Below are 24,081 nucleotides of genomic sequence, written 5' to 3' on the forward strand. Positions count from 1 at the left end.
AGGATTTTGAATTGCATTCCCTCATTCCAAAATTCAAAACTATCTTACTACATCATACTTTAATTATGTTAGAAATAAATAATTAGGGCCAACAAAGAAAAAAAAATCAGTTTGATGCTAGCAGGGAGCTAATTATATATACAACTAACTATATTGGTGCAATGTAACTGATAGATAACATTATACAAAGAATGATAATTTCCCATTTTTGCTGAAGCCCAAAGCTGAGGATGAAAGCTATGAAATTTTGAAGCAAAATTATATTCTCCAACTATTTTAAGATAATGAAAAAAAATCTAGCAATGGTATTTGAAGCTTCAATGTATTAAGGGCTTTTTAGCATAAATGAAGAGAAGGGACTTTTGAAAATGCAGTTTCTGACATATATGTTTGCAGTAGGCCAGAAGAGAATCATTAGAATAAAAGTATTCTTTGTGTTTACAAAACAAGTGTTTTTGCTTTGGCCCATTTCCCGCCTTACATGAAGTATTTCCTATTCACCTGAATAATTAGAGCAGAAAGATGTGATGAATGAAGTGCCTCATTATCAAGTTTGCATCCAGGGTCTCTGAAGAATGCCTCTCTCTCTGGCTATTTCTCAGGGCTGTCTGCTCTTGCAGTGGCGGCCCATTGTGAACCCTAAATGATCCTGACATTCAATTCTGCAGGAGACAATTGGGTCTATCGGTAGAGTTAGTTCACTAGCCAACAGAGGCTTCTGATTGTCATTTTCCCTTGTGTTTCTATTATCTTTAATTTGATTGTGATTAGTCCCCTTTTGCCTCTTGAACCAAACATTACTACAAATGTCCTAGATGTCCTTTAAAGTAACATGAGGGGCAAAAGATATGGGATAATTATAAAAGAATGAAAAAGATGGGCTTTTCTCCCTTCTGTTTCAGTTATTTTCCACAACTCTGTAGAATCTCAAACAAGGATAAAGACATTTTTCTGAAGCTAATATAATCAGAAGAAATAAAGCAGGGGACCGAAGATGTATCAAAACTAGTCGTGTCAGAAATTTATAGCTGTGTCCAGCCTTCCTCCATAAACAGATCCTTCATTTTATTGAACTATTTGCTGCTTAAAGCTCAAGGTTCCCTAAACAGTGTTTCCTTGTGTAGATTTTTACTCCCTTAATGCGGTCACAGGCAAGCATAACTATGTCACTTGAAATGTTTCTTAGGTTGTCAGTGTTTCCATTAGCATCATCAACAACAACAAAACCAAGATGTCTGTGATCTTCAAGTCTGCTTAGGCGAGGTGCCTATTCTCTGCTGTGGGTAACTTGGAAGTCAGGTAGCTATTCATGTTTTCCAGAAAGGAAGAAGTATGCATTGAAAAGGTGGAGAAAAAAAGGGAAATATGATTTAGAGTTATTTTTTTCATAAGAAATGTATTCACTAAGAATTTTATTACACCAGGAGTGTATGTCAATTCTTAAGAAAACAGCCTAGTTTTAGATCTGGAGGGAAGTTTTCATGTCATTAAGATCCAACTAGGCAGTTATCATTAGATGTGGCTCCCCAAGTAGAGAGAGTTTATTTTTCCCATGAGTTAAAAACACCCAACAGATCAAACATCTATAATAAATCATGTGTGTACACATACCCTTACGTGCTGGAGGATTACTTAATTTCCTTCTCAATCCTTTCAATTAGTTTTTGAGCACTCATTAATAGTCCAATATCCCTTAAATTTCAAATGATACCATATAATGACAAGATTTGTTTGCACAACATAATCAGTGCACCACATTGACTTCCTGGGAGGGTGGGGTATCGGCAGTTAATTTTTTCCTAAGCTTACTGAAAAATCAAATCAAGGTTCTTGACCTAATTGTTAATTAAATAATTACAGAAGATGATAGAAATGGCCAATAACGATGGAAAGGGTTGATGCACAGGATTTCCAAAGTCTGTCCTATTAGTGTTATCTTTTTTAAAGTGGATTTCCCATTGAGAGACCTCAATGTCTATTCCTCTGAAGAAAAGGTCTTTAATCTTATGGAATAAATATTTCCATATTTTCAATCTTTTAAAGACACTTGAGTTTATTCTTTAGTTTAACAAGAATCTTAGGGGGAAAAAAAAGACCTATTCAATACAACTTCATAGGATCACAGAGCAAGAGTTAGTTGGAAATTTAGTTTTATAGATGAGAAAATGGTGGTGCAGTGAGGGTCAGTTAAGTAGGAGTCAGGTCCCAAGACTCTACAATCAGCAGTACCGGCTGCCTCCCTGGAACACTCCAATATTGAACAAATCCTATTCTTTATCCTAATGCTTAACAACTGTGGACCAAGTGATTGAGGAGCGACAGTCTGGAGGAGACAGAATAGAATGGTGCCAAAGCCTGCCTTCTAAGTGGACAGAGAACAAACAAACCCGAAAAGATGATAAAAGTCAACATTTTTAGAATGAAGATGAAACAAATATAAAATGTGTGTTGCTAAGAATATCTCTGGTGCCATATTTATCACACTTCAAATGCACTCTCTTATCTTATTTCTCCCCTTCATTATCATTTGGATTTGTGCCTCAGAAGGCCCAGTTACTGCTATTCCCTTCTCTAGAAAGTGTGGCAAAGCTGTTTAATTCAGCTTCAGAGCCTTGAACATAATTGGAGCCTGCGTCTGCTAGCATGAAAAGGGGAGTTGTGCCTTTGATTAGGACCAACTCTCCATGGCGTTTAACTCGAGTGTTATTTGTCTTCTGTAGCCATAATACAAAATACCATTTGACAGTACTTTTCAGCAGGAGTACAGTACACGAAGTCCTAAGAGCTTGGCAAATGCTCAGGGCTCCCTTAGCGGAGAGGCTGATGTCACTTGTCTCATTTAAAAATTTGTTAAATAGTCAAGCATTGATGTTAACTTAAAAAAAAAAATCACAAAAGCCACAATGGACTTCGATTATAAACTGCCCTGAAATTCCAGGATGCAAAATTCTTTCAAAACATCTAGTGTGTTTATAGAATAAAGATAAAAGGCAGCCATAGCATCAGAGGCTTTGGGGCCTGGATGGATCCAGTTCTTCTTGAAATGTGCATATGTAACAATGAGAATAACAGGATCTTTGCACCAACCAGAGTAGGTTTCAGCTCTGACAGCTTAGGAATAGTCGGTGCCACTCAGCACGAAAGAAAAATGGCTTGTTTTTAAAGAGTTTTGCAGGGCAGAGACATGTTTACCCACTTTCATGCTTTCCAAACATGTGCAGGGATAAGAGCTGAATGTGTTTACTAGGTTATACTGCATGTAGTGGTTTACGTCTGGGCAAATTTTACACCTCATTGCCCAGAACTGTTTTTCTCACTTCTTTGTTTCATGGAATCAATTGTCTGGTCTACCAAATAAGTTATTCTAATTTTATATTTATTTTTGTACTTTTTGAGGGAGAACTGGGGTTAAAAATTTTCCTGGCAGACTCATTTTCTGAAGAAAAAAAGAGTCTGCTGGGAAAAAACATCAAGAGAAAAATGATTTAACTAATTAATATCAAAATAAAATATTTAATGATATATTACTGAAACCATTATTCTTATAAGTAATAATGCAATAAAATAATTAAAACAAATATTGAGATTAAATTAATATCACTCAACATATGTCTATATAGCCTTCATACACTTGAATATGAAATATTTTCAACAACTGAACGAGTCTAGAACATTACTGCAAGGCCAGCCAAAACAAATGGATGTTACAATTTTTAGTCTGTGTTTACAAAGTAAACATATTTTCATTTAAAACAAATATAAAAAGGTAATACTCAAAAGTGCACATTTCCTTTCAATAGTTTTCTTGCTTTAAAATGTGATAATTCCTTAGGAATTCCAAATATAGAATTCTATAATAATAGTATGTATTTATGAAAAAAACACAAACCAACAGTTAAATTTCAAAGTGGATTCATCACAGTCTTTGGTGAATCTTATAAACTGGCCTATCACCTGTGTGCAAATCTATAGAATTGTTAAATAATGTTTATCACATCAATATAAATTGTGTTTTTTCCCTCTGTCTGGTGAGCAGCAGTGATATTATTCTTTATTGATTCGCCAACAGGAGCAATCCTTCTGTAATCGCTAACAAGTACCAAGAGTTGGGCTACCGTTATCACACAGGCTTCAGAGTGTCAAGATTCCAAGGCCCCATTAATTTCCTTGGCCATCTTTGAAGGGATTAGAGTTCTTTTGGGGCTTTTCTTCGCTTCTGCTCTAAGAATAAGTCCAGATTCACTTTCTACCTGAGTATTTACATCTGGAATTTCTGAAGGACCAAGAGCCATTTCATTTACTTTCGATCCTGTCATCTCATTCTTCTGAAGTCTTTTCTTCTTCTTTTTGACTTCTCTATTAGAGAGAAAGAGACACAAAATTAATAGATCCTTGGAACTTGTCTTCCTAACTATCATGATGTCCGGGACTACTGGAAACCACTCCCAATGAGACCCAAAGAAGTCCAGCAAATAGGACAAAACCTGTCGATGTAATCTGCTACAGCAGTTTTCTAACATCCTTTCACAGGCTTGGTTGGTGTGCTTTGTCTTGATTACAATCTACCCCATGCATGGTAGGTGCCTAATTCATGTTGGCTGTATTAAATTAGTTTTTAAAAGGATAAGCAGCTGTTTTGTTGCAGCTCCCGCAATGACAAAGGAATAAATGGAATAAAGACCAGTGTACCTCAAACACAGGCACTAAGAATCCAAGGCAACCCTTTGATCCAGCAATACCACACTGCTAGGTTGATATCTCAAAGACGTCCCCCCAAAGAGAAAAAGCCTTATTTGTACAAAAATATTTATAGCAGCTTTTTGTGGTGGTTAAGAATTGGAAATCAAAGGAATGTCCATCAATTGGGGAATGGCTGTGGTATATGATTGTAATGGAATATTATTGTGCTCTAAGAATGAGAACAAGCAGGATGATTTCAGAAAGGCTTAGAAAGATTTGTATGAACTGACATATAGTGAAGTGAGCAGAACCAGAAGAAGATTGAGCATAGAGACAGCAATACTGGATGATGAAGAATTGTGAATAACTTAACTATTCTCAGCAATACAATGATCCAAGACAATCCCAAAGGACTAATGATAAAACATACTCTCCACCTCCAAAGAAAGAACTGATACTGATTGGACACACAAACTGATACTGATTGGACACACACTGGTACTGAAGCCTTTTAATTTTTTTGGCGACCACAATTAAGATTTTAAACATCACAGTTTAAACATCACACTAACTATTTTTCACTTTCTTTCATTTTTTGCTTTTATTCAAGTTTTCTTGTACAAAGTGACTAATATGGTAATGTTTTACATAATTGTATATGTATAACCCATAACAGATTGCTTACTACCTCAGGGAGGGGGAAGGGAGGGAGGGAAGGAGGGATAAAATTTGGAACTCAAAACTATAAATAAAAATGCTTATTATTTTAAATAAATAAAATACTAAATAAATAACTAAATAAATGTTGGACGGGGGGGAAAAAAGATGTAGTCAATACAATAACCTGTACCAAATGTGATATTTCAGATTTGTTTATGGAAAACATATAAACTACCTTATATATTCCTCAATTCCTTTCTTTTAAGGCCTTCTTGTTGGGTAAGAATTGCCCCAGTCTTAGACTATGTATACTTGTACAACTGGTTTGACTATAATGACTGTCAAGTAAAAATAGATTTTTTAATTGATATTTTGCTGACAACTGCTGAGATAGTTGAACTTCTGGGGCCTCTAGACACAACTCAGATCATAAAATGAATCATTTAGACCAGAAAAATCAAGGATCTTGTCTGGAAGAGGAACTGGAAGCTGCTTCCACGGAGACTGTTATTTGAAATATCCAAAGAAGGAGTGAAGCTGAGTTATGTGCTGTAGTAGAGTGCTGGACTTGAATTCAGCAAGGCCCGAGTTCAAATCCTGTCTCAGACTCTAACTGTGGGGCCGTGGACAGGTCACTTTAACCCTGTTTGCCTCAGTTTCCTCATCTGTTAAAAGAACTAGAGAAGGAAATGGCAAACCACTCCAGTATCTCTGCCAAGAAAACCCCCAATGGGGGTTTGGACATGAGTGGACTCATGGAATTGGATAATGACTGAAAATGATTAAATAACAACAAGAAAACAAAGATTGGTGGAAGCAATAAATGTAAAGTAAAGTAATATGGTGGAACCGATACTTGACTATATTGGCATTTCTAGAGGAAGGAATGGGCAACTTTGGAATGTGGTGAAAACAGGAAAATAGACATGTCTGTGAAACTAACATGTGGAAGTAGGGAATGACCACTTATGAGGTGCCTTTTACCTTGTATACATATTGGTATGTATAAAGAGCCATCAGAAATGCTTCAAACTCCTTTTCTAGGATGGCTCATGAAAGCATTTCTGATTGGCATGTGCCCAGTAAAGTGTTAGAGCTATAGAAAGAAGGGGAGTCAGGAAGTATGTTGTGAGGGACGTAAGCATATTTTCCATTCATTGATTCAGTGCAAAAAATCAAAGTGTGATTATTAAGAAGGGGAATAAACAGGTAAGCTTGAAGATGGGTTTGGGGAAGCAGGGAAATACATAGGCAACAAAGAGTCCATGGAATTAAAGATCTGGAGTTCAAATCCTCCCTCTGATTATACTTGCTAGCTTTATGACCTTGGACAAAGCACTTAACCTCCCTGGGTCTGTTTCCTCATCTGTAAAATGAAGGGGTTGGACCAGAAGGCCACTGAGGCTCCTTCCAGGCCTAGATCTGGAAACCTACTTCTTGGCTTTCTCATTTGTATAATTAGGACGATAGCACCTGTAGTATCTACTTCACTCCAACTCAGTCACCTCACAATCTTGATAAAATATGAGATAAAGGGAGAATGGTCAAATAAAAAGAAATGACAAACAATATACAGGAATATTAAAACAGCTGAAGTCAAAGAATGTTAGAAGTTAGTGACCACAACTACTACTTAATAGGGATTAAAAAGAGGAATTGTGGAGCTCAAAGGAGATGATGAACATAAAGCATTTTGTAAACCCTAATGTTCTATCTAAATGCCAATTATTATTATTATTATTATTATTATTATTATGTAAGAGCAGCCCGAAAGTGTGGGGATACTTCAAGTAAGAAAGAGGGAAGGAGGTGGCAGAGATTGAGGCAGATATTCTGGCCTCAGTCCAGCCAGGCACACTAGTGTCTGTAATACATCACACTACTTCACCCTGGTGGTGGTGGTAGGGTTGGAAGTAGAGGGGTAGACTAGATGATCTATCTCACATTCTACTATTCTAAATAGAAATCTACCAATCTTTTTCAAGGAAAGTGGAGGTAAGAAGAGTCTTGGAGGAAGAAGGCAAAATAAGACAAGGAAGAGTTTAAGATAGTGGTAGGCCAAAAAAAAAAAACGAAGAAGAAGAAAGAAGAAGAAGAAGAAAGAAGAAGAAGAAGAAGAAGAAGAAGAAGAAGAAGAAGAAGAAGAAGAAGAAGAAGAAGAAGAAGAAGAAGAAGAAGAAGAAGAAGAAGGAGAAGGAGAAGGAGAAGAAGAAGAAGAAGAAGAAGGAGAAGGAGAAGGAGAAGGAGAAGAAGAAGAAGAAGGAGAAGGAGAAGGAGAAGAAGAAGAAGAAGAAGAAGGAGAAGAAGGAGAAGAAGAAGAAGAAGAAGAACAGAAAAAGGAGAGAAAGCTGCTAGAAATGAGTGAGACAGATTCTGCACCTGCCAAAGATATAGGACAAGTTAAACTAACCTGGGGGAGAACTACATTGTGATGGGGAGGAAGCAGAGGGAGAGGCCAAAAGAACAATTCTAGTAGAAGGAATGTAAGGAGTAACCAAAACCCTAAAGAGAGCAGTAAAGATAAGAACTCTACGGGAAATGATTCAGACTTAGAAGAGGAAGGAACCCAGGGATGAGGGAGCATAACAGAGACCACGATCTTCACAGGAATCAAAAGGAGAAGAACTAAAAGCGGAGAGGAAAGTGAGCCAGAGGGAGCCCTTGCAAGCTCCATTGCTTTCAGTCACCAGTATAGGAAATGTATAGCTGAAACACAGGCATATTTAATTCTAAAAGCCACAGGTTCCCATAAGAGGGGAGATAAGGCCAAGGAACTTTGAGAGAGGAAGAAAATGATGGGATGGGATCTTATAAACTAAAGAGAGGAATTTTCAGTGTGATAAGACTTTTTTAACTCCTGTTGTTTAACTGGGGCAGAAAGTCATACCAGGTTTTTGTTTATGTGTTTGTTCAAAACACACAAATCATAGCAAGAATTAGGTGGAGTGACATAAGACAATGGAAATGAAATATAGCGGTGGAAAAAAATTAGACTCATTGACATATATTCTCCCTCCCCCATTTTCCCCACAAGAAAAGAAAAACTAAGTGAGAGGGCCTTTTAAAAAAACTTACAAGAAAGAAAACAGTAGAGAGTTGGATTTCATCCATGTCTTAGGAATGTGTGTTGGGTCAGAAAGAAATGAGAAAGGGACATGTTATATAGACTTTTTGGGATTTACATATAAAAACCTAAATCGAGGGAAATATTGACTTGAAATATGTCTTTCAGACAATTCATTGATAAAAACCATGAATTATCTTGGGAAAACATTATGTAGAGGAGTATGTGAATGAATTTGTGTCAAAGAAGATATTAAAAGGAAGGTTAGATGGGTAATATGAGGGTGTGTTTTTGCCCTCTGTCTAACTTGTTTGATGGTGGTGACATTCACAGAAAAGTAGCTTGAAAAGGACACAGAGAAGTAAAAATTCAAGCCATATTAAAGGAAACTATAAAATCAACTGAGAAGCAAAAAGGAGAATGTTATTAGGTCAGAGGAAATTAAGTTGAAATAAGATACAAAAAATAAAGGTACCCAGTAGATAAAGTATATGAACAAAAATGTTTCTAAAGAAGTTTCAGACCTAGAAGAGGTCAAGGTGATGGAATGAAAACATAGATTTTCTTCATCTGAAAAATTAATTTCTAAGAAATGGTGAGGTTAACGTCAAAGGGAATATTTGTAGCTCCTCAGATAAGGGAAGTGATAGAAGATGAATATTTTGATGAACAGCTGAATGAAATGAAAGACATTGCATGAAAAGCATTTTAAACAAACACAAAACCTTTTTGGGAAACTACAAAAGCAGAAAATTAAAAAGAAGTTTTTGCTCTATTTGTCATTGATTCATATACCCAAACATCTTTCTCTCTGCTTTTGCATTCTGCTCTTTTAGTCATTTACGGGTTCTTCCCTTCACTCACTCCTCTCTGCCTGTTATTGTTGAATCATTTTAGTCATGTCCGACTCTTTGTGACCCCATTTGGGGTTTTCTTGGTTTGCCATTTCCTTCTCCAGCTCATTTTACAGATGAGGACACTGAGGCAAACAGGGTTAAGCAACTTGCCCAGGGTCATGCAGCTAGTAAATGTCTGTAGCATGTTTGAACTCAGGTCTTCCTGACCTCAAGGCTGGTACTTTATCTGCTGTACCACTTAGTTGCCCTACAACATGTAAACAGATAAAGTTTATTTCCTTGAAGTCTTCCCCTATTACTCAGATGCCCAAGGATCTTCTTGCTCTGAACACCTATTGGATTTATAATCTATATCATATCACTATTCGGTAGTGGATTAGATAATTCTACTGTTCTCTAATTATTTTAGTTCTGTCTTCCCGACACCTAAAGATTGTGGGCCACTGTGGCTGGCAAATCCTAGGATGCGCATTTCTATCAGCCCTTCCCCTTCCTCTTGGGAAAACACAGTTTTACAATCCCGGGTCCTTATTAAATGCTTACTGGAATGATTTGGGTTATATCTAATCAAATTAGAAGGAGTAGTATTTATTGTCAGTAGAACGGTCAATGGTAATGTCAAGTTATCTTGACTGGGATCCATGTATGCCTATGGACAAGCTTAGTATCTTTTTGATAGTATAAAAATTAAGGCATTTCAGTAAAACTACTGAAACATGGAAAACTCTGAAATAAAAAAGTGATCAGTATCCCCAAAATATACAAATAAAATTATTGATGAAATTAAGGTGGAAAGCAACATGAAGCAAGTGCTTACAAAAGCTACTAATAATGGACAGTCAACCCACCAACAAGAAAATATCACAAACTGAAGGCAATGCTTTCATTAAGTGAGAACAGCTCTAGTGGTAGCAAATGAGCAAACTGGTTAAGCAAGTGAGCCCCATTTACATCCTTGTAGTTCAGGAGGTCCACTGTCTTGGGTTCTGAAGTTAGTGCATTTACTCTGCCATCAGTTCCGAGGCCAACAGCAATGCCTCCACATTCATGTTACTGCTTTTTTTTTTTTTTGGTGAGGCAATTGGGGTTAAGTGACTTGCCCCAGGGTCACACAACTAATGTCAAGTGTCTGAGGCTGGATCTGAACTTAGGTCCTCCTGAATCCAGGGCCAGTACTCTATCCACTGCACCACCTAGCTGCCCCATTTTTTTTTTTTTTTTTTTGGTGAGGCAATTGGGGCTAAGTGACTTGCCCAGGGTCACACAGCTAGTAAGTGTCTGAGGCTGGATTTGAACTCAGGTACTCCTGACTCCAGGGCCGGTGCTCTATCCACTGTGCCACCTAGCTGCCCCCATGTTACTGCTTTTTAAAAAGATAGCATGGCATAATAGAAAGATCACTGGCAAAAGACCTGAGTTTGAGGCTCTGCTTGGATGTTTTCTAGCTATGTGGACATAAGAACTTAACCACTCTGAGCCTGTTTCCTCGACTGTAAAATGAGGGCAATGATATTTCTTTAGGCTAATTGAATCATTTTAATTAAACACGTATCTTACAAGATTGCTCTGAGAAAAGTGCTTTGTAAATCTTACAATGTCATTGGAATGTAAAATGTAAGTGCGGGGCATGAAGAAACCCCAAGGGTTTTTTTTGGGGCGGGGGAGCAGGGCAGTGAGGGTTAAGTGACTTGCCCAAGGTCACACAGCTAGTAAGTGTCATGTCTCAGGCAGGATTTGAACTCAGGTCCTCCTGAATTCAGGGCCAGTGCTTTATACACTGCACCACCTAGCTACCCCCACAAGCCCAAGGGTTTAAAGCAAACCCGAACTACTATGTATGCATTGTGAAAAGAAAGGGCATGTGAACCTTAAAAGAACCATATAAATATAAATTATTTATTTGTTTGGCTCATTCAAAACTTCCTCAGAACTCTTAGTAGAGTCAGCAGGAATGGATTTTGCCATTCTGACAGCTATGAAGGCAAAAGATCATAGTGTTTAGTCAACATGGTTTTTAGTTATCACTCAGCTCATGCTCCACATTTCTCAAATGGGGAAATGGAAACTCAGAGAAGGACTTCCAACTCTAACTCTACTGCTCTTACAATAAGCTGTTGTACAGATTATTTTCTAGTCTTTCCTCTAGATCTTTTAAATATATATATACATATTAAATATATATCTATATATTTATTTTATTACATATTTCCTAATTACACTTTTACGAACTTGTCTTGCATCATTTTCTTCATCAGAGTAGCTAAGTCTTTCACAGTTGATCATCATCACATTGCTTTTGTTGTATACAATGCTCTCTCTCTTTGTTTGGCAGGGCAATGAGGGTTAAGTGCCTTGCCCAGGGTCACACAGTTAGTAAGTGTCAAGTGTCTGAGGCCGGATTTGAACTCAGGTCCTCCTGAATCCAGGGCTGCTGCTTTATCCACTATGCCACCTAGCTGCCCCTATTATTTCTTACAGCACAACAGTATTCCGTTACATTTATATACCACAACTTGTTCAACCATTCCCCAATTGATGGGCATTCCCTCAATTTCCAATTCTTTACCACCACAAAAAGAGGTGCTATAAATATTTTTGTACAAGTAATTCCTTTCCCCCTTTCTTTTGATCTCACTGGAGGACAGACCTACTAGTGGTATTACTGAGTCAAAGGATGTGCACAGTTTTATAGGTATTTGCACATAGGTCCAAATTGTTCTCCAGAATGATTGGAGCAATTCACAACTCTACCAATAATGCATTAGTATCACTATTCTTCCCCATGTCCTCCAGCATCTATCATTTTCCTTTTCTGTCATATTAGCCAATCTGATAGATGTGAGGTGGTATCTTGGAGTTTTAAGCAAGAATTCTCAATCTGGGGTTTGTGAACTTAAAAAAAAAGTTATGATACATGTATTTCAATATAATTATTTTCCTTTTTAATCCTACATATATTTTTTTGAATTTAAAAGCATGGTTCTGAGAAGTGGTACATAGGTTTCATACATCTGACAAAGTGGTCTATGACACAAGAAAGGTTAAGAACCCCTGCCTGAAAATAACTTAGTCAATTGAGAAAAATTTATCTGAGAGTTGTGGGGTGATTTTGAATTCCAAGTAGGGAGGCAGTATATGTGGTTGTAATCTTAATGGAGGAAACAAAAAAAAATGTCAGAAACGAAACTATCTTGAATTTTGACATTTTCTATTTTCTATTTTTTTTCTTCTTAGAGTTTGTTTTTATTGTTGAAGTTATCATTATTTTAAAATGATAATGATTCAATTCAACAAATGCTTATAAAGTGCCTACTATGTACAGGACACTGGGGCAGAGAGGTGGCACAGTAGACAGAGTGCTGGGTCTGGAGTCAAGAAGACTCAATTTTGTGAGTTCAAATCCAGCCTCAGGCACTTACTAGCTCTGTGACCTTGGGCAAGTCACTTAACCTTATTTGCCTTAGTTTCCTCATCTGTAAAATAAGCTGGAAAAGACAATGGCAAAACACTCCAGTATCTTTGCCAAGAAAACTACTAATGGGGTCACAAAGAATAGGATATGACTGAATAATGAAATCAAATAGTTCCTGCCCTCAAGGAGCTTAGCTATAATAATACTGTCTTTTGAGAAACAAAATTTATTCACATTCCACATACATATTTATCATTAACGTGAACTGTTAAAATTAGTAGAAAGATGATACAGTAGGGACTCTGACAACTCTCTGGATCCCATTAATTTTTTTTCCCTATGATCTTTTCATTTTTTTGGGGGGGGGTAGGGCAATGAGGGTTAAGTGACTTGCCCAGGGTCATACAGCTAGTAATTGTCAAGCGCCTGAGGCCAGATTTGAACTTAGGTCCTCCTGAATCCAGGGTCAGTGCTTTATCCACTGTGCCACCTAGCTGCCCTCTCTTTTCATCTTTAAGAATGAAATCTCATAAAGATTAAGTGACTTGCCCATACGCAGTCAGTAAGCAATATCAAAGATTTAGAGCTCGAAAGGACCTTAGGGTTCATCTAATCCAGGGCTTCTTAAACTTTTCCCACTCACAACCCCTTTTTGCCTGAGAAATTTTTACATGACCTCAGGTATACAGGTATACAAAATAGGTATACAAATCAAACATTTACTTCTAAATTTTTCATGACCCCCACATTCAGTTCTGTAACCCCATGGGGCCATGACCCACAGTTTAAGGAACTTTCATCTAATCTAACCCCATCATTTTGTTTGCTAATTATTTCACATATGTTCAATCTTCTCTTCCAATGTAAGTTATAACTTCAAGATTGCATTATGCTCCTTTTGCCTTGTATAAGTCAGTTCCAAGTATAGAGCAGTTTTTCAATAGATGACAAATGGTTATTATTTGGTCAGATTAAATCTTTGTGTGGCTTATGGAAACTACTCTCATTATTTCCCAGTCATGACAGGTCCTTACTGATTAAACAAAGTTGTTATAGATGTTATTTTCCCTGAAATGGTAACCTTATCCCATTCATAAATATGACTAGTTCTTTATTCATTACTTCTTTTTTTCCTGCTGAAAGACATAATTGGTTTTTAAAATTGCCATTTTCCTCAAAATTTAAGAAATATTTGCAACTGCCTTACTGAAGACTATGTTTTCGTAAAAGACTCAACTGTAGCTAAGGAGTTTTAGAAGTCTTCACAGACTCGATGTACAAAGCTTTTTCAAGGCTGATGACATCAATATTTCACTGAGCTTAGGTCATGGGCTCTCACAGCATGGGGAACTTGACTGGATGGTCTCTAAGATCCTTTCCAGCTCTGCCACTCTATGAAATGTCATTATTATTATTATTTTGCTAGTGGTTTGCTAGTCTGTGCTAAGAAATCTTTTGCAACTTTGCAGATTATTTTGTCAGGTGCAAAACAGAATCTGAAAATGATTAATATTGAAGAATATATGTTGAATTGAAGAAGAATTTTCAAATAGAATTGAAGAAAATCTGTTTGTAAAATTCTTTTGAGTTAGAAAGAATATCTTGCATCTATGTATTTATTAATAATACAAGGGAAAACATGTGAAAACTCCCTAAGAGGTCTTCTAAAACATTAATATAAATATAAGTACTTCAAAATGGGGCAGCTAGGTGGTGCAGTGGATGGAGCACCGGCCCTGGAGTCAGGAGTACCTGAGTTCAAATCCGGCCTCAGACACTTAACACTTACTAACTAGCTGTGTTACCCTCACCAAATTGCCTCACCAAAAAGACAAAAAATAAAATAAAATAGTACTTTAAAATAAGAGTCAACTACGTTGAACAGGAAATATGCTATAAATATTCTGGAAAGTTCTGAATGAAGAATTTTATTTTTCCCCTTAATGAAACAATTAAGGGACTTTGTGATTTTATTTTGACTATATCATTATTTATTTCCATTTAATTCCATATAAAAAGGAATGATTAGAAAAGCAGACATGAGAACTCAAAAAGCATAACAATATAGGGCAATTGAATGTATGGGTGAACAGGCTTACACACATGAATAGATCCTAAAGGGCATCACTGTATTATCATACAGAATTTTTTTTTTTAGGTTTGTGTAGTGAATAAAAGTCTTAAGCTCTTTAAGAAGACAGGAAAATAGGTAACATATTTGGGAACGCTTTCTATTAGAAACTGTTTCAGTCAAGTTCTGATACTTAAAAGAGGGGTAAATTCTCAACTATTCAGATTGACTCATTCTCTAAGTGTTCAAGGCAGGCAAAGTTTTACTGAATTGTTATAGGGGTGTATAAAGAGGTAAAAAAGGTATAAAGAGGGCTAGATTTGACATTATAAGAACCAGGTTTGAATCCTGGTTCTGAAGCTTATTGGAAACTACGGCCACAATTCAGTTAAATTCAACAAACATTTACTAAGTGCCTGCTATGTGCAAGCCATTGTGCTAGGTACAGGGGAGATACAACAACAAAAACGATATATAGTCTTTGACTTCAAAGAGTTTACTGTGAAATATCAGCTATACAAATATAAGTAAGGCTAAGGATTTAAAATTTTATCTTAATGTAACTTGAAACTACTGACCATTCGGGAGTAGTAGATCTTCATCTCATCAGATCTGTATTTTAGTCTATCAATTGGACATCTATTTGGAAGATGTGATTGGAGTTGGGAGACAAGAGGAAGGAAGACCAATTAGGAAATGATTAGAATAGTCTGTGAAAAAAGGTGATGAGGGACTGAATTTGGTTAGAAATTCTATAAATAGAAGAGAATAGCTGTGAGAGACTTTGTGGAGGTAGAATGAAAAAGACTTGGCAACAGATTGGGTATCTCAGGGGAAAAGGGAGGAAGAGTCAGAGATGATGCCAAGATCATGAACCTAGGTAACTAGAGGGAAGCTATATGAGAGGAGAGAAGGAAACTGGTATGAGAGATTTTATGGAGACAGAGTAGATAAGACTGGGCAACTGCAACTGACTCTCTCTCTCTCTATGTATATATATATATATATATATATATTTTATAATTATTTGGTTAGATTAAATCTTTGTGTGGCCTATGGAAACTATATGTATATATATATATATATGATATGATATATGTATATATATATATATGTGTATATATATATATATATATATATATGATATGTAGGGATTGAGGGAGAAGGATGATCCCAAGTTTACAAACTTTGGTCATTAGAAGAGCTGTGGACTGTTTTTTTTTTCCTTTTTTTTTTTTTTTTGGTGAGGCAATTGGGGTTAAGTGACTTGCCCAAGGTCACACAGCTAGTACGTGTTAAGTGTCTGAGACTGGATTTGAACTCAGATCCTTCTGAATCCAGGGCCAGTGCTTTATCCACTGCGCCACTTAGCTGCCCCGAGCTGTGGGCTCTTAAAACAAATAATTAACTTTGTAAGAAGGACAGGTTTTAGGGACTACAAATTCAGTTTTGGATATCTGGGTGGTATTGTTCAGGAGGGAGTGGTTAATATGGAAATGGAGTTCAGGAGAGAGATTTGGGCTATATTTCTTGGAGCTATATGAATGCATAAATATGAGAGTTAGCACAGTGTGGTGGATAAAGAACTGGCTTGGGAGCCAGGTTGATCTAGGTAAAATCCTACCTCTGACATGTATTGGCTGTGTCACTTTGGGCAACTTAATCTCTCAATGCTCTTGGGAAGTTTTCAAGACTCTAAGTAACAGAGAAAGTTCTGACCTGCATTGGTGGTGGTGATGATGGGCTTCCTCATTTGGGAGCTCCCTATCTTAGTGAAATGATAGGTCTAGTCCCTTTCGTCGCCCCTGAATGTATATAGCAACTGAATCCATGGGGCTCAGATTGGGGTTATGAAATCACCAAAGAGAGAGTTTAGAGAAAGAAGAGGGCCCAGTACAGAGTCCTGGGGTTCAACCACATTTAATGGACAATGACCTGGCAAAGGAGATGGAGAAGAGGTAGTCACAGAACTAGGAGACTCACGGTAAGGTACACTTGTATCTCAGAAACCAAGGTGGGAAAGAGTATCCTGGAGAAGAAAATAGTTGATGATGTCAAGAGATGAACAGAAGTCAAGTAAAATGAGAACTGAGAAAAGATAATTGGATTTACCAGTTATGAAACTGTTGAAAACCTTGGAGAGAGTGGTTTAAACTCAGTGGTGAGGGACAGCTAGGTGGTGCAGTGGATAAAGCACCGGCCCTGGATTCAGGAGGACCTGAATTCAAATCCAGCCTCAGACACTTGACACTTACTAGCTGTGTGACCTTGGGCAAGTCATTTAACCCTCACTGCCCTACAAAAAAATAAAAAATAAAAAAAATTAAACTCAGTGGTGAGTCATAAGCCAGATTACAGGGGGCTGAGATGTGAACAAATGGAGGTGACAAATTCTAGGGGTGTGGTTGTGACTGGCTGAAGAGGGTGAGAGTTTGATGGTATGGAAGGGTGAAGCAAAGGCTTGGGTTGGGAGAACTGCATATATCTATGGGGACTTTGAGAAAGAGAGATTGAAAAAGAGATGGAGGGTTGATTCGGGGACCAAGATCCCAGAGGAGATGGAATATGGAATCAGGAACACAGGTAGAGGGGTTAGTCCTCATTTATAAAATGGGGATTGCTGTTTATCCTTTGTTTTTGAAGAGGACCAATGACATCATGGGTGATGTCTTGACTTGTATGTGAATTAGATTTAAGTGAGGCAGAGTTGCATAAAGTTGTCAGCCTTACTTCCTCTTTCTAAGCTATCAAATTCCAGTGACAGGACAAAAGTCAAGACGCCCAGGATGCAGTGGATGACCTTGGTGTTTACAGTGTCTGACTAAGCTCTGACCTATCCATAGTACCTGCTTTAGCTGTCTTCATGGCTGTTGGAATAAATTGTTCCCATCCGTTCATTCTGCTGGGGAGTCTTCACATGCTTGGGGTAGACATCCCCTAACTCGTGTTTGAGGCCTGTTGGTTACCCTCAACCTGGGTTAGTCTGTCTGCCAAGACAGTTTATCGGGGTGTGGCTGCTGTGCCTGATACAGCTTCTTGGAGCCAGAGTTGGAGTTGAGAGTTGGGTGAATCAGTGGCCCCCAAAGGTAGATGAGTAGTCCTGAAAAGTGCTTGGCAAACCCTCACACCAGAGCTGCTCCTCTTCCTGAACATCCCACACAACCCATAAAATGGGGATAATAAGACTTCCAGAGCTTAATTTACAGGGTTATCATGAGACTTGCACTTACAAATCTTACAGTGATCAGCGATTTCATTCCTGTGCATATTCCTTACACTGAGGCAAAGTGTTAACTGTTCTATCTCTTAGTCCATCAGCTTCCTGAATTGCTATAGTAGAAGACTCATCAACCCTGGGCAAACCTGGTGAGGGAGCCTCTTAGCTGGGCTGGTATGTGAGGACAAAGTTCAAGATTAATAAGGCCTACCAGTGGCTTGTGCTCCACTGGCACGGCCATTAAGAGCTTCTGGTTACTTCCATGGCACATTGAGGTAGGACTTCATCATAGCATTATTATCACTGTAATCATATATTACTCAATGTGAACTGATGGATACAAAAGATCACCCAAATAACTTACCTGATATAATATTTTAAGCATTATTTTGTATTAGAGTTCCTTCCTCTAGCTTTTTTCCTGGGGGATGGGAGAGACAAAGATGGGGACAAAGGAGAAGTTCAGCCAAAGTGCTCTAGTTATATTGGAGGAGGGAATATTTTTGGGAAGACATCCCAAAGTGGATAACAAAGGAGCAAACCTTGAAGGAAGAAAAGCATTCTGAAAAGAGGTGATGAGAAGAGAGGTGCATTCCACACATGAAGGATGGTTTGAACAAATATAAAGAAAAGGAGGGTGGTCGCTTTAATTTAGGGAACAGCTAGTTGTGCAATTTGGCTAGAATATAGAGCTATTTAAAGGGAGTAATATGAAATAAAGCTAGAAAGGTAGGTTAGAACCAATGGCAGAGTGCTTTAAATACCAGAGGCAGAGGCAGTAGGGAACCACTGAGTTTTTGAGTTGGGGTGACTTGGTCAGATCTGGACAATGGCCTTGAATATTGGGAAGGCATTGTTTTACTGGAAACGAGTGGGAAAGGGAAGAAACTGACCAAAAATGATCCGGGATGTGTCCAGAATCTCTGTAGAGTGTGTAAGAGAAGGATCATAGGGTGGGATAGGGTCAGTCTTAGGAAGGCCAACAGGAAGAAGGTCATTTCATAAGTCTCAATGTAACATACCTATCTTCAGGAGACAATTACCTTATTTTAGGTGATACAGTATTAAATTTGTCCATAAATGAATTATTTTAAATTTAACTTACAGTTCTAGTGTCTTATTAAAAAATCCCAGAAACTAAGAAATCATAATTAAAAAAAAAAGACAATTGTTGAATGAATGCAGAACTACCTTTAGGAGGATCTGGCACTTACTGTATTGCAGGTGAATCTAAATGTGTGTCAGACGATTTAAGATCCTGGGACTTGCTGAGAACCTTTGACATCTGCAAAAGATGAAGGAGAAGAAAAAAAGCCAGCAGTAAGGTAAAAAGAAGGAAGATAATGAGGCCAACATTTGTATGCTGAAAACCCACGAGCTTCCTGAATGAGGAGAGAATATACCCATTTTGAAAAAGACTGTCTATCAGCTATGATATGTTCACTCCTATGTGGTTAAAAACAAGGAAACAGTTCTCCAACTTGAAACACTCTTTATAAATAAAATCAATTTTCAGGTGTGTGGTCAAAGGAGTGGGTCACAAATCTACTTGAATGACTTTAGGGACATTGTATAGTACAGTAATTGAATTTAAATGGTAAATATTTCTAAATTTGTTTACTATAGTCAGAATTGAAGTGATCTTTCAACATTGTATTATTTGATTAAAAACATTTCAATCTATCATTTTCTTTGTAAAGTGGTAGATAGTATATTTTATGCAAGATTTCCTTTCTGATAAACATTTTAAAATATTTAGCAAAACCTAAGCCTCTGTAAGTACATTAGCAAATAGAAGAAATCAACTTATACTCTGGGAATAACGATTTCATTGTCTTTTCTCACTTTCTCCCTTTACTCATATAAATTTGATCTGACTAGTATTTTGGCTATTTCTTATAAATTTCAATGTGTTATATTTATATATTCAATAACTTTTATAATCTATCATTTCTACATTTTGTTCTTTAACCTAGGAATTAAGCAATGAGAAAATTTCTTAGTCTCCATATAAGCCTGAATTTTTTATTCTGATTTCCCTAATTATTGTTTGGATGCATTATTGATGTGTTACCTATTTCATGAGATCTGAAGTACAATGTTACTTCTCCATGTGCATGGCTAGGTCAAACTCAACGTGAGTAAGCTGGCAATATTACTCAACTTAATTTGCAGATTTAATGTGATGTCATCAAAACATCAATAAGAAACTACATAGGATTGGATAAAATAATAACATTTATATGGAAGAACATATTACCCTAAGAATATTAAAATTATGAAGGGGGTAAGGAGAAAAAATTGAACATTATTCTAGATCTCAAATCATATTAGAAATAAGTAAGTTTTATATATATATATATATATATATAAATATAAAATGTGATATCTCTTTCCTGGCCTGATCCAATACCCTTTTCTAAGTCCCTGTCCTTCTTGATCTCTCTGCAGCATACACTGGCTATTGACCACCCTCTTCCTCATTCTTTCTCCATTCTAGGTTTTTATGACACTGCTCTTCATTGGTTCTTCCCCTTAGCTCTCTGGCTGCTCCTTCTTAGAACCTTGGGATAGATAAGGATCCGGCAAAAGAAACTGTGCCTTTTCCTCCTCTAGCTCTATAACCTCCCCGAATAATCTCAACAGTTTCCATTGATTCCTTCCTTATCTACAGCCCTAATCTCCTATACCATCAATTACCAAATGGACATTCCTAACTGGATCTTCTAAAGGCACCTGATACTCAACATATTCAAAATGTAAGGGGCAGCTAGGTGGCACAGTGGAGAAAGTACCGGCCTGGATTCAGGAGGACCTGAGTACAAATCCGACTTCAGACACTTGACACATACTAGCTGTGTGACCCTGGGCAAGTCACTTAACCCTCATTGCCCTGCAAAAACAAAACAAAACGAAACAAAACAAAACAAACAAAAAAACCAAAAAACCCCAAATCAAAATGTAAATCTTCATCTCTCACTATCCCTTTTCCTAATAAAATTTTCCTAGTTTTGTTAAGGGTGTCAATATTCTTCTATACATCTTTGTGACTGAAAGTTATAGTTGAATATTCATTCTTCCTCTTTCCTCTAAACCAATTAGTTGCTAAGTCTTATCCATTCTACCTCAACACATCTTTCACATTTGTCTTCAAGCACACAGTTACCAGCTGTGCTCCAGCCCTCATAACCTTTCTTCCTTGTCTCCAGTCTCCAATCTGTTCTTCACAGAACTGTTAAAATGACATGTCTAAAGCACGTGTCTGACAAGGTCAAGACTCTCCAAAGACATCTCCATCCAACGTGTCCAAAACAGAATTTAACTTTTTCTATAAAATCACCCATGTTATGGACTCCCCCATTGCTTCCAAGGGAACCACCATTCTCCTAGTTGCCTCTGGACCATCCTGTTCTCACCCACATGTCCCGTCTATTGCCAATATTTATAAAGAACTTGATACAGTGCCAGGCTCATGGCAGGCACTTAATAGACGCTTGTTCTCTTCCCTTCCCTTGTATCTTCACATGCCTTGTGTATGCCCCCTTCTCTCCACTCACACAGCCATAAAATGAGTTCAGACCCTCATCATCTCTCCCTTGGACTATGCTTTCCCTGCTTTGTCTCTCCCTATTTTAATAATCCAGCCTCAACTCAGCTGCCAATGTGATTTTCTGAAAGTGTAGGTCTGACCACGTCATACTCCTGCTCAGTGAGTGCCAGGAGCTCCCTAGTGCCTCTTTGATAAGATGGAAAGTCCTCTGCTGGTCATTCAAAGCTCGTTTTCTCTTCTTAACTACCACCCCCCCCGCCCCAATCCCCACCCAAAGAACCCTACAAGCCAGCTACATCAGCCTGCCTGTGGTGCTTAGAAGGTTCTGTTCCCTCCCCTCTGCCTCTCAACTTCCCTGAATTGCTCAGATTCAGCTCAAATCCTATCTTTTATAGGGGAGTTCTCACAGTACCCCTCAGTGGTTACTGTCTTTCCCTCTCAGATTATTCTCAATCTACTCCATACATCTATACATCTTGTACGTACCTAGTTATTGACATGCTGTTGCCTTCATTAAAATTAAGCTTCTTGAGGGCAGGGGCTGGTTTTATCTTTCTAGATACAAATATACATACATATATATGTGTTTGTATATACATAGTTCCCTATCTATATATGTGGATATAGGCCCACACAAGATACATGTGTGTACATACATGTATATACATACACATATTATACACATTATATATACACATACACATCTCTATCATCCATCCATCCATCCATCAATCCATCCATCTATCTATCTATCTAATCTCCTAAGGAAGTCATCAGCTTTAAGGGGGACCAGGAAAGGCCTCCTGAAGAAGGCAGGATTTGAACTGAGGCTGGAAGGAAGCCAGGAAAGCCAGTGTCACTGGATTGTAGAGTACATGGAGGAGAGCGAAGTATAAGAGGCCTGGAAATGTCGGAGCGGGCCAGATTACAAAAGGCTTTAAAAGCCAAATCCAGGATCTGATATTTGATTCTGGGAGTCCCTGGGGTTTCATGAATGGGGGGAGGCACTGACATGGTTCGATTACTGTGACAGCCGGGTGGAGCATGGGCTGGAGTGGGGAAAGACTTGAAGCAGCAGGCCACTGCAGTGGTCCAGGCATGAGGTGACAAGGGCCTGGCAGCATCAGAGGAGAAAAAGGGGATTATTGTGAGATGTTAGGAAGATAAAAGTCAACAAAACTTGGCCACAGATTGATATGGGAGATGAGAGTTAAAGCCCTTCACAGCCTGCCTCTAGCTTACATTGTCTAGCATTATGCACATGACTTGCCTTCACACACTTTACGGTCTAGTCAAACTGGCTTCCTTCTAATGTTCCCCATCTATGACATTCTATATCTTTGCCAATACTGTCTGATCCCCTCCCCCCAACTTAGTGGATGCATTCTCCCTCAGGGCTCAGCTTGTGCTCCCCTTCCTATTTGGCCATCCCTCCCCCAGCCCCCAAGTGAATGAAAGCTCTAGAGGCAGGGAATGTTTTGCTTTTATCTTTGTATGCCCTGCCTGGAACATAAATGCTTGTTTGATGGACTTGACTCTTTCTTTAAAAAACTATGTATTGGGACTTTTTTTTTTGTTTTGCTTCATCTCTGTTTTTTAACATAGCCTTTCTCTCTCACCCTCCCAGAAGGCCATCCCTCCCAATAAAGAAGAAACACAAAGACAGAACATAAACATTCAGCAAAACTGACCAACACCTTAACTGCATGTGGCATCACCAGCCTATAACTACACCTGAACCTGTAAAAGGAGAGAGGTAGATTCTCAAATCTCTTCTTTAGTCGCAAGCTAGGTCACTACCATTTCATAGCATTCAGTTTCATTTGTTTTGTTGTCCTTGTTCCTGATATCGACAACATTGTAGTCAATCTGTGTATTGTTTTCCTGGTTCTGCTCACTTTGCTTTGCCTCACTTCATACAAGTCTTCTAGGGCAGTGAGGTGGTGCAGTGGATAGTGCCTAGAGTCAAGAGGACCTGAATTCAAATCTCACCTCAGACACTTACTAGCTGTGTGATCCTGGGCAACTCACTTAACTTCCGCTGCCTTAAATATCTGGGGCCATCTCCAGTTGTCCTGATATCTATCTTGCCACTGGACCCAGATGGTTCTGGGGGAGAAAGTGAGGTTGGTGACCTTTCACAGCTTTCCCTCACTAAAACTCAATTCAGTGCAAGTCCTGTCCTCTTAGAGATCAAAGGACAAACAAAAACAAAAAGCAAAACAAGTCTTCCCAGGCTTCTATGTTTCCATCACATTTATTGTTTTTCACGGCATGGCACTATTGCACTATGTACCACAACTTGTTGACCTTTCCTCAGTTGATGGGCATTTATTTTATTTCTAATTCTTTGCTACTACAAGAAATACTGCTACGAATATTTTGGTGTATGTGCCTCATAAGATCTCTGTGTCAGAGGCTATGGGCTTTCTAATGATTTATTCTAATGATTAATTCTAAATAAATATTTAATACATGAAATACAATCTTATAACAAATTAGTGTACTTTGATTAGAAAAAGCAATGACTATATATTTCCTAACACTTCAGAATATAGTTTCTTAAGAAA

The 24,081-nt window shown here is 37.9% G+C and overlaps 1 protein-coding gene across 1 annotated transcript in view; it reads right to left on the bottom strand.

Moving 5' to 3' along the window:
- Positions 1 to 3,507: 3,507 nt before the first annotated feature.
- The window catches only part of AHI1 (Abelson helper integration site 1), a 238,837-nt gene continuing 218,263 nt past the window's right edge, over positions 3,508 to 24,081 (bottom strand). Inside the window, exons 24-25 of the mRNA XM_043999819.1 lie at positions 19,176 to 19,246; positions 3,508 to 4,356 (exon numbers count right to left, since the gene is read on the bottom strand). Of these exons, the coding sequence (XP_043855754.1) occupies positions 4,140 to 4,356; positions 19,176 to 19,246 (288 nt within the window). The 3' untranslated portion in view covers positions 3,508 to 4,139. The remainder of the gene's footprint in view (positions 4,357 to 19,175; positions 19,247 to 24,081) is intronic.

Source organism: Dromiciops gliroides, chromosome 4 (genome assembly GCF_019393635.1).
Source record: "Dromiciops gliroides isolate mDroGli1 chromosome 4, mDroGli1.pri, whole genome shotgun sequence".
In the NCBI taxonomy this organism is placed as follows: Eukaryota; Metazoa; Chordata; class Mammalia; order Microbiotheria; family Microbiotheriidae; genus Dromiciops; species Dromiciops gliroides.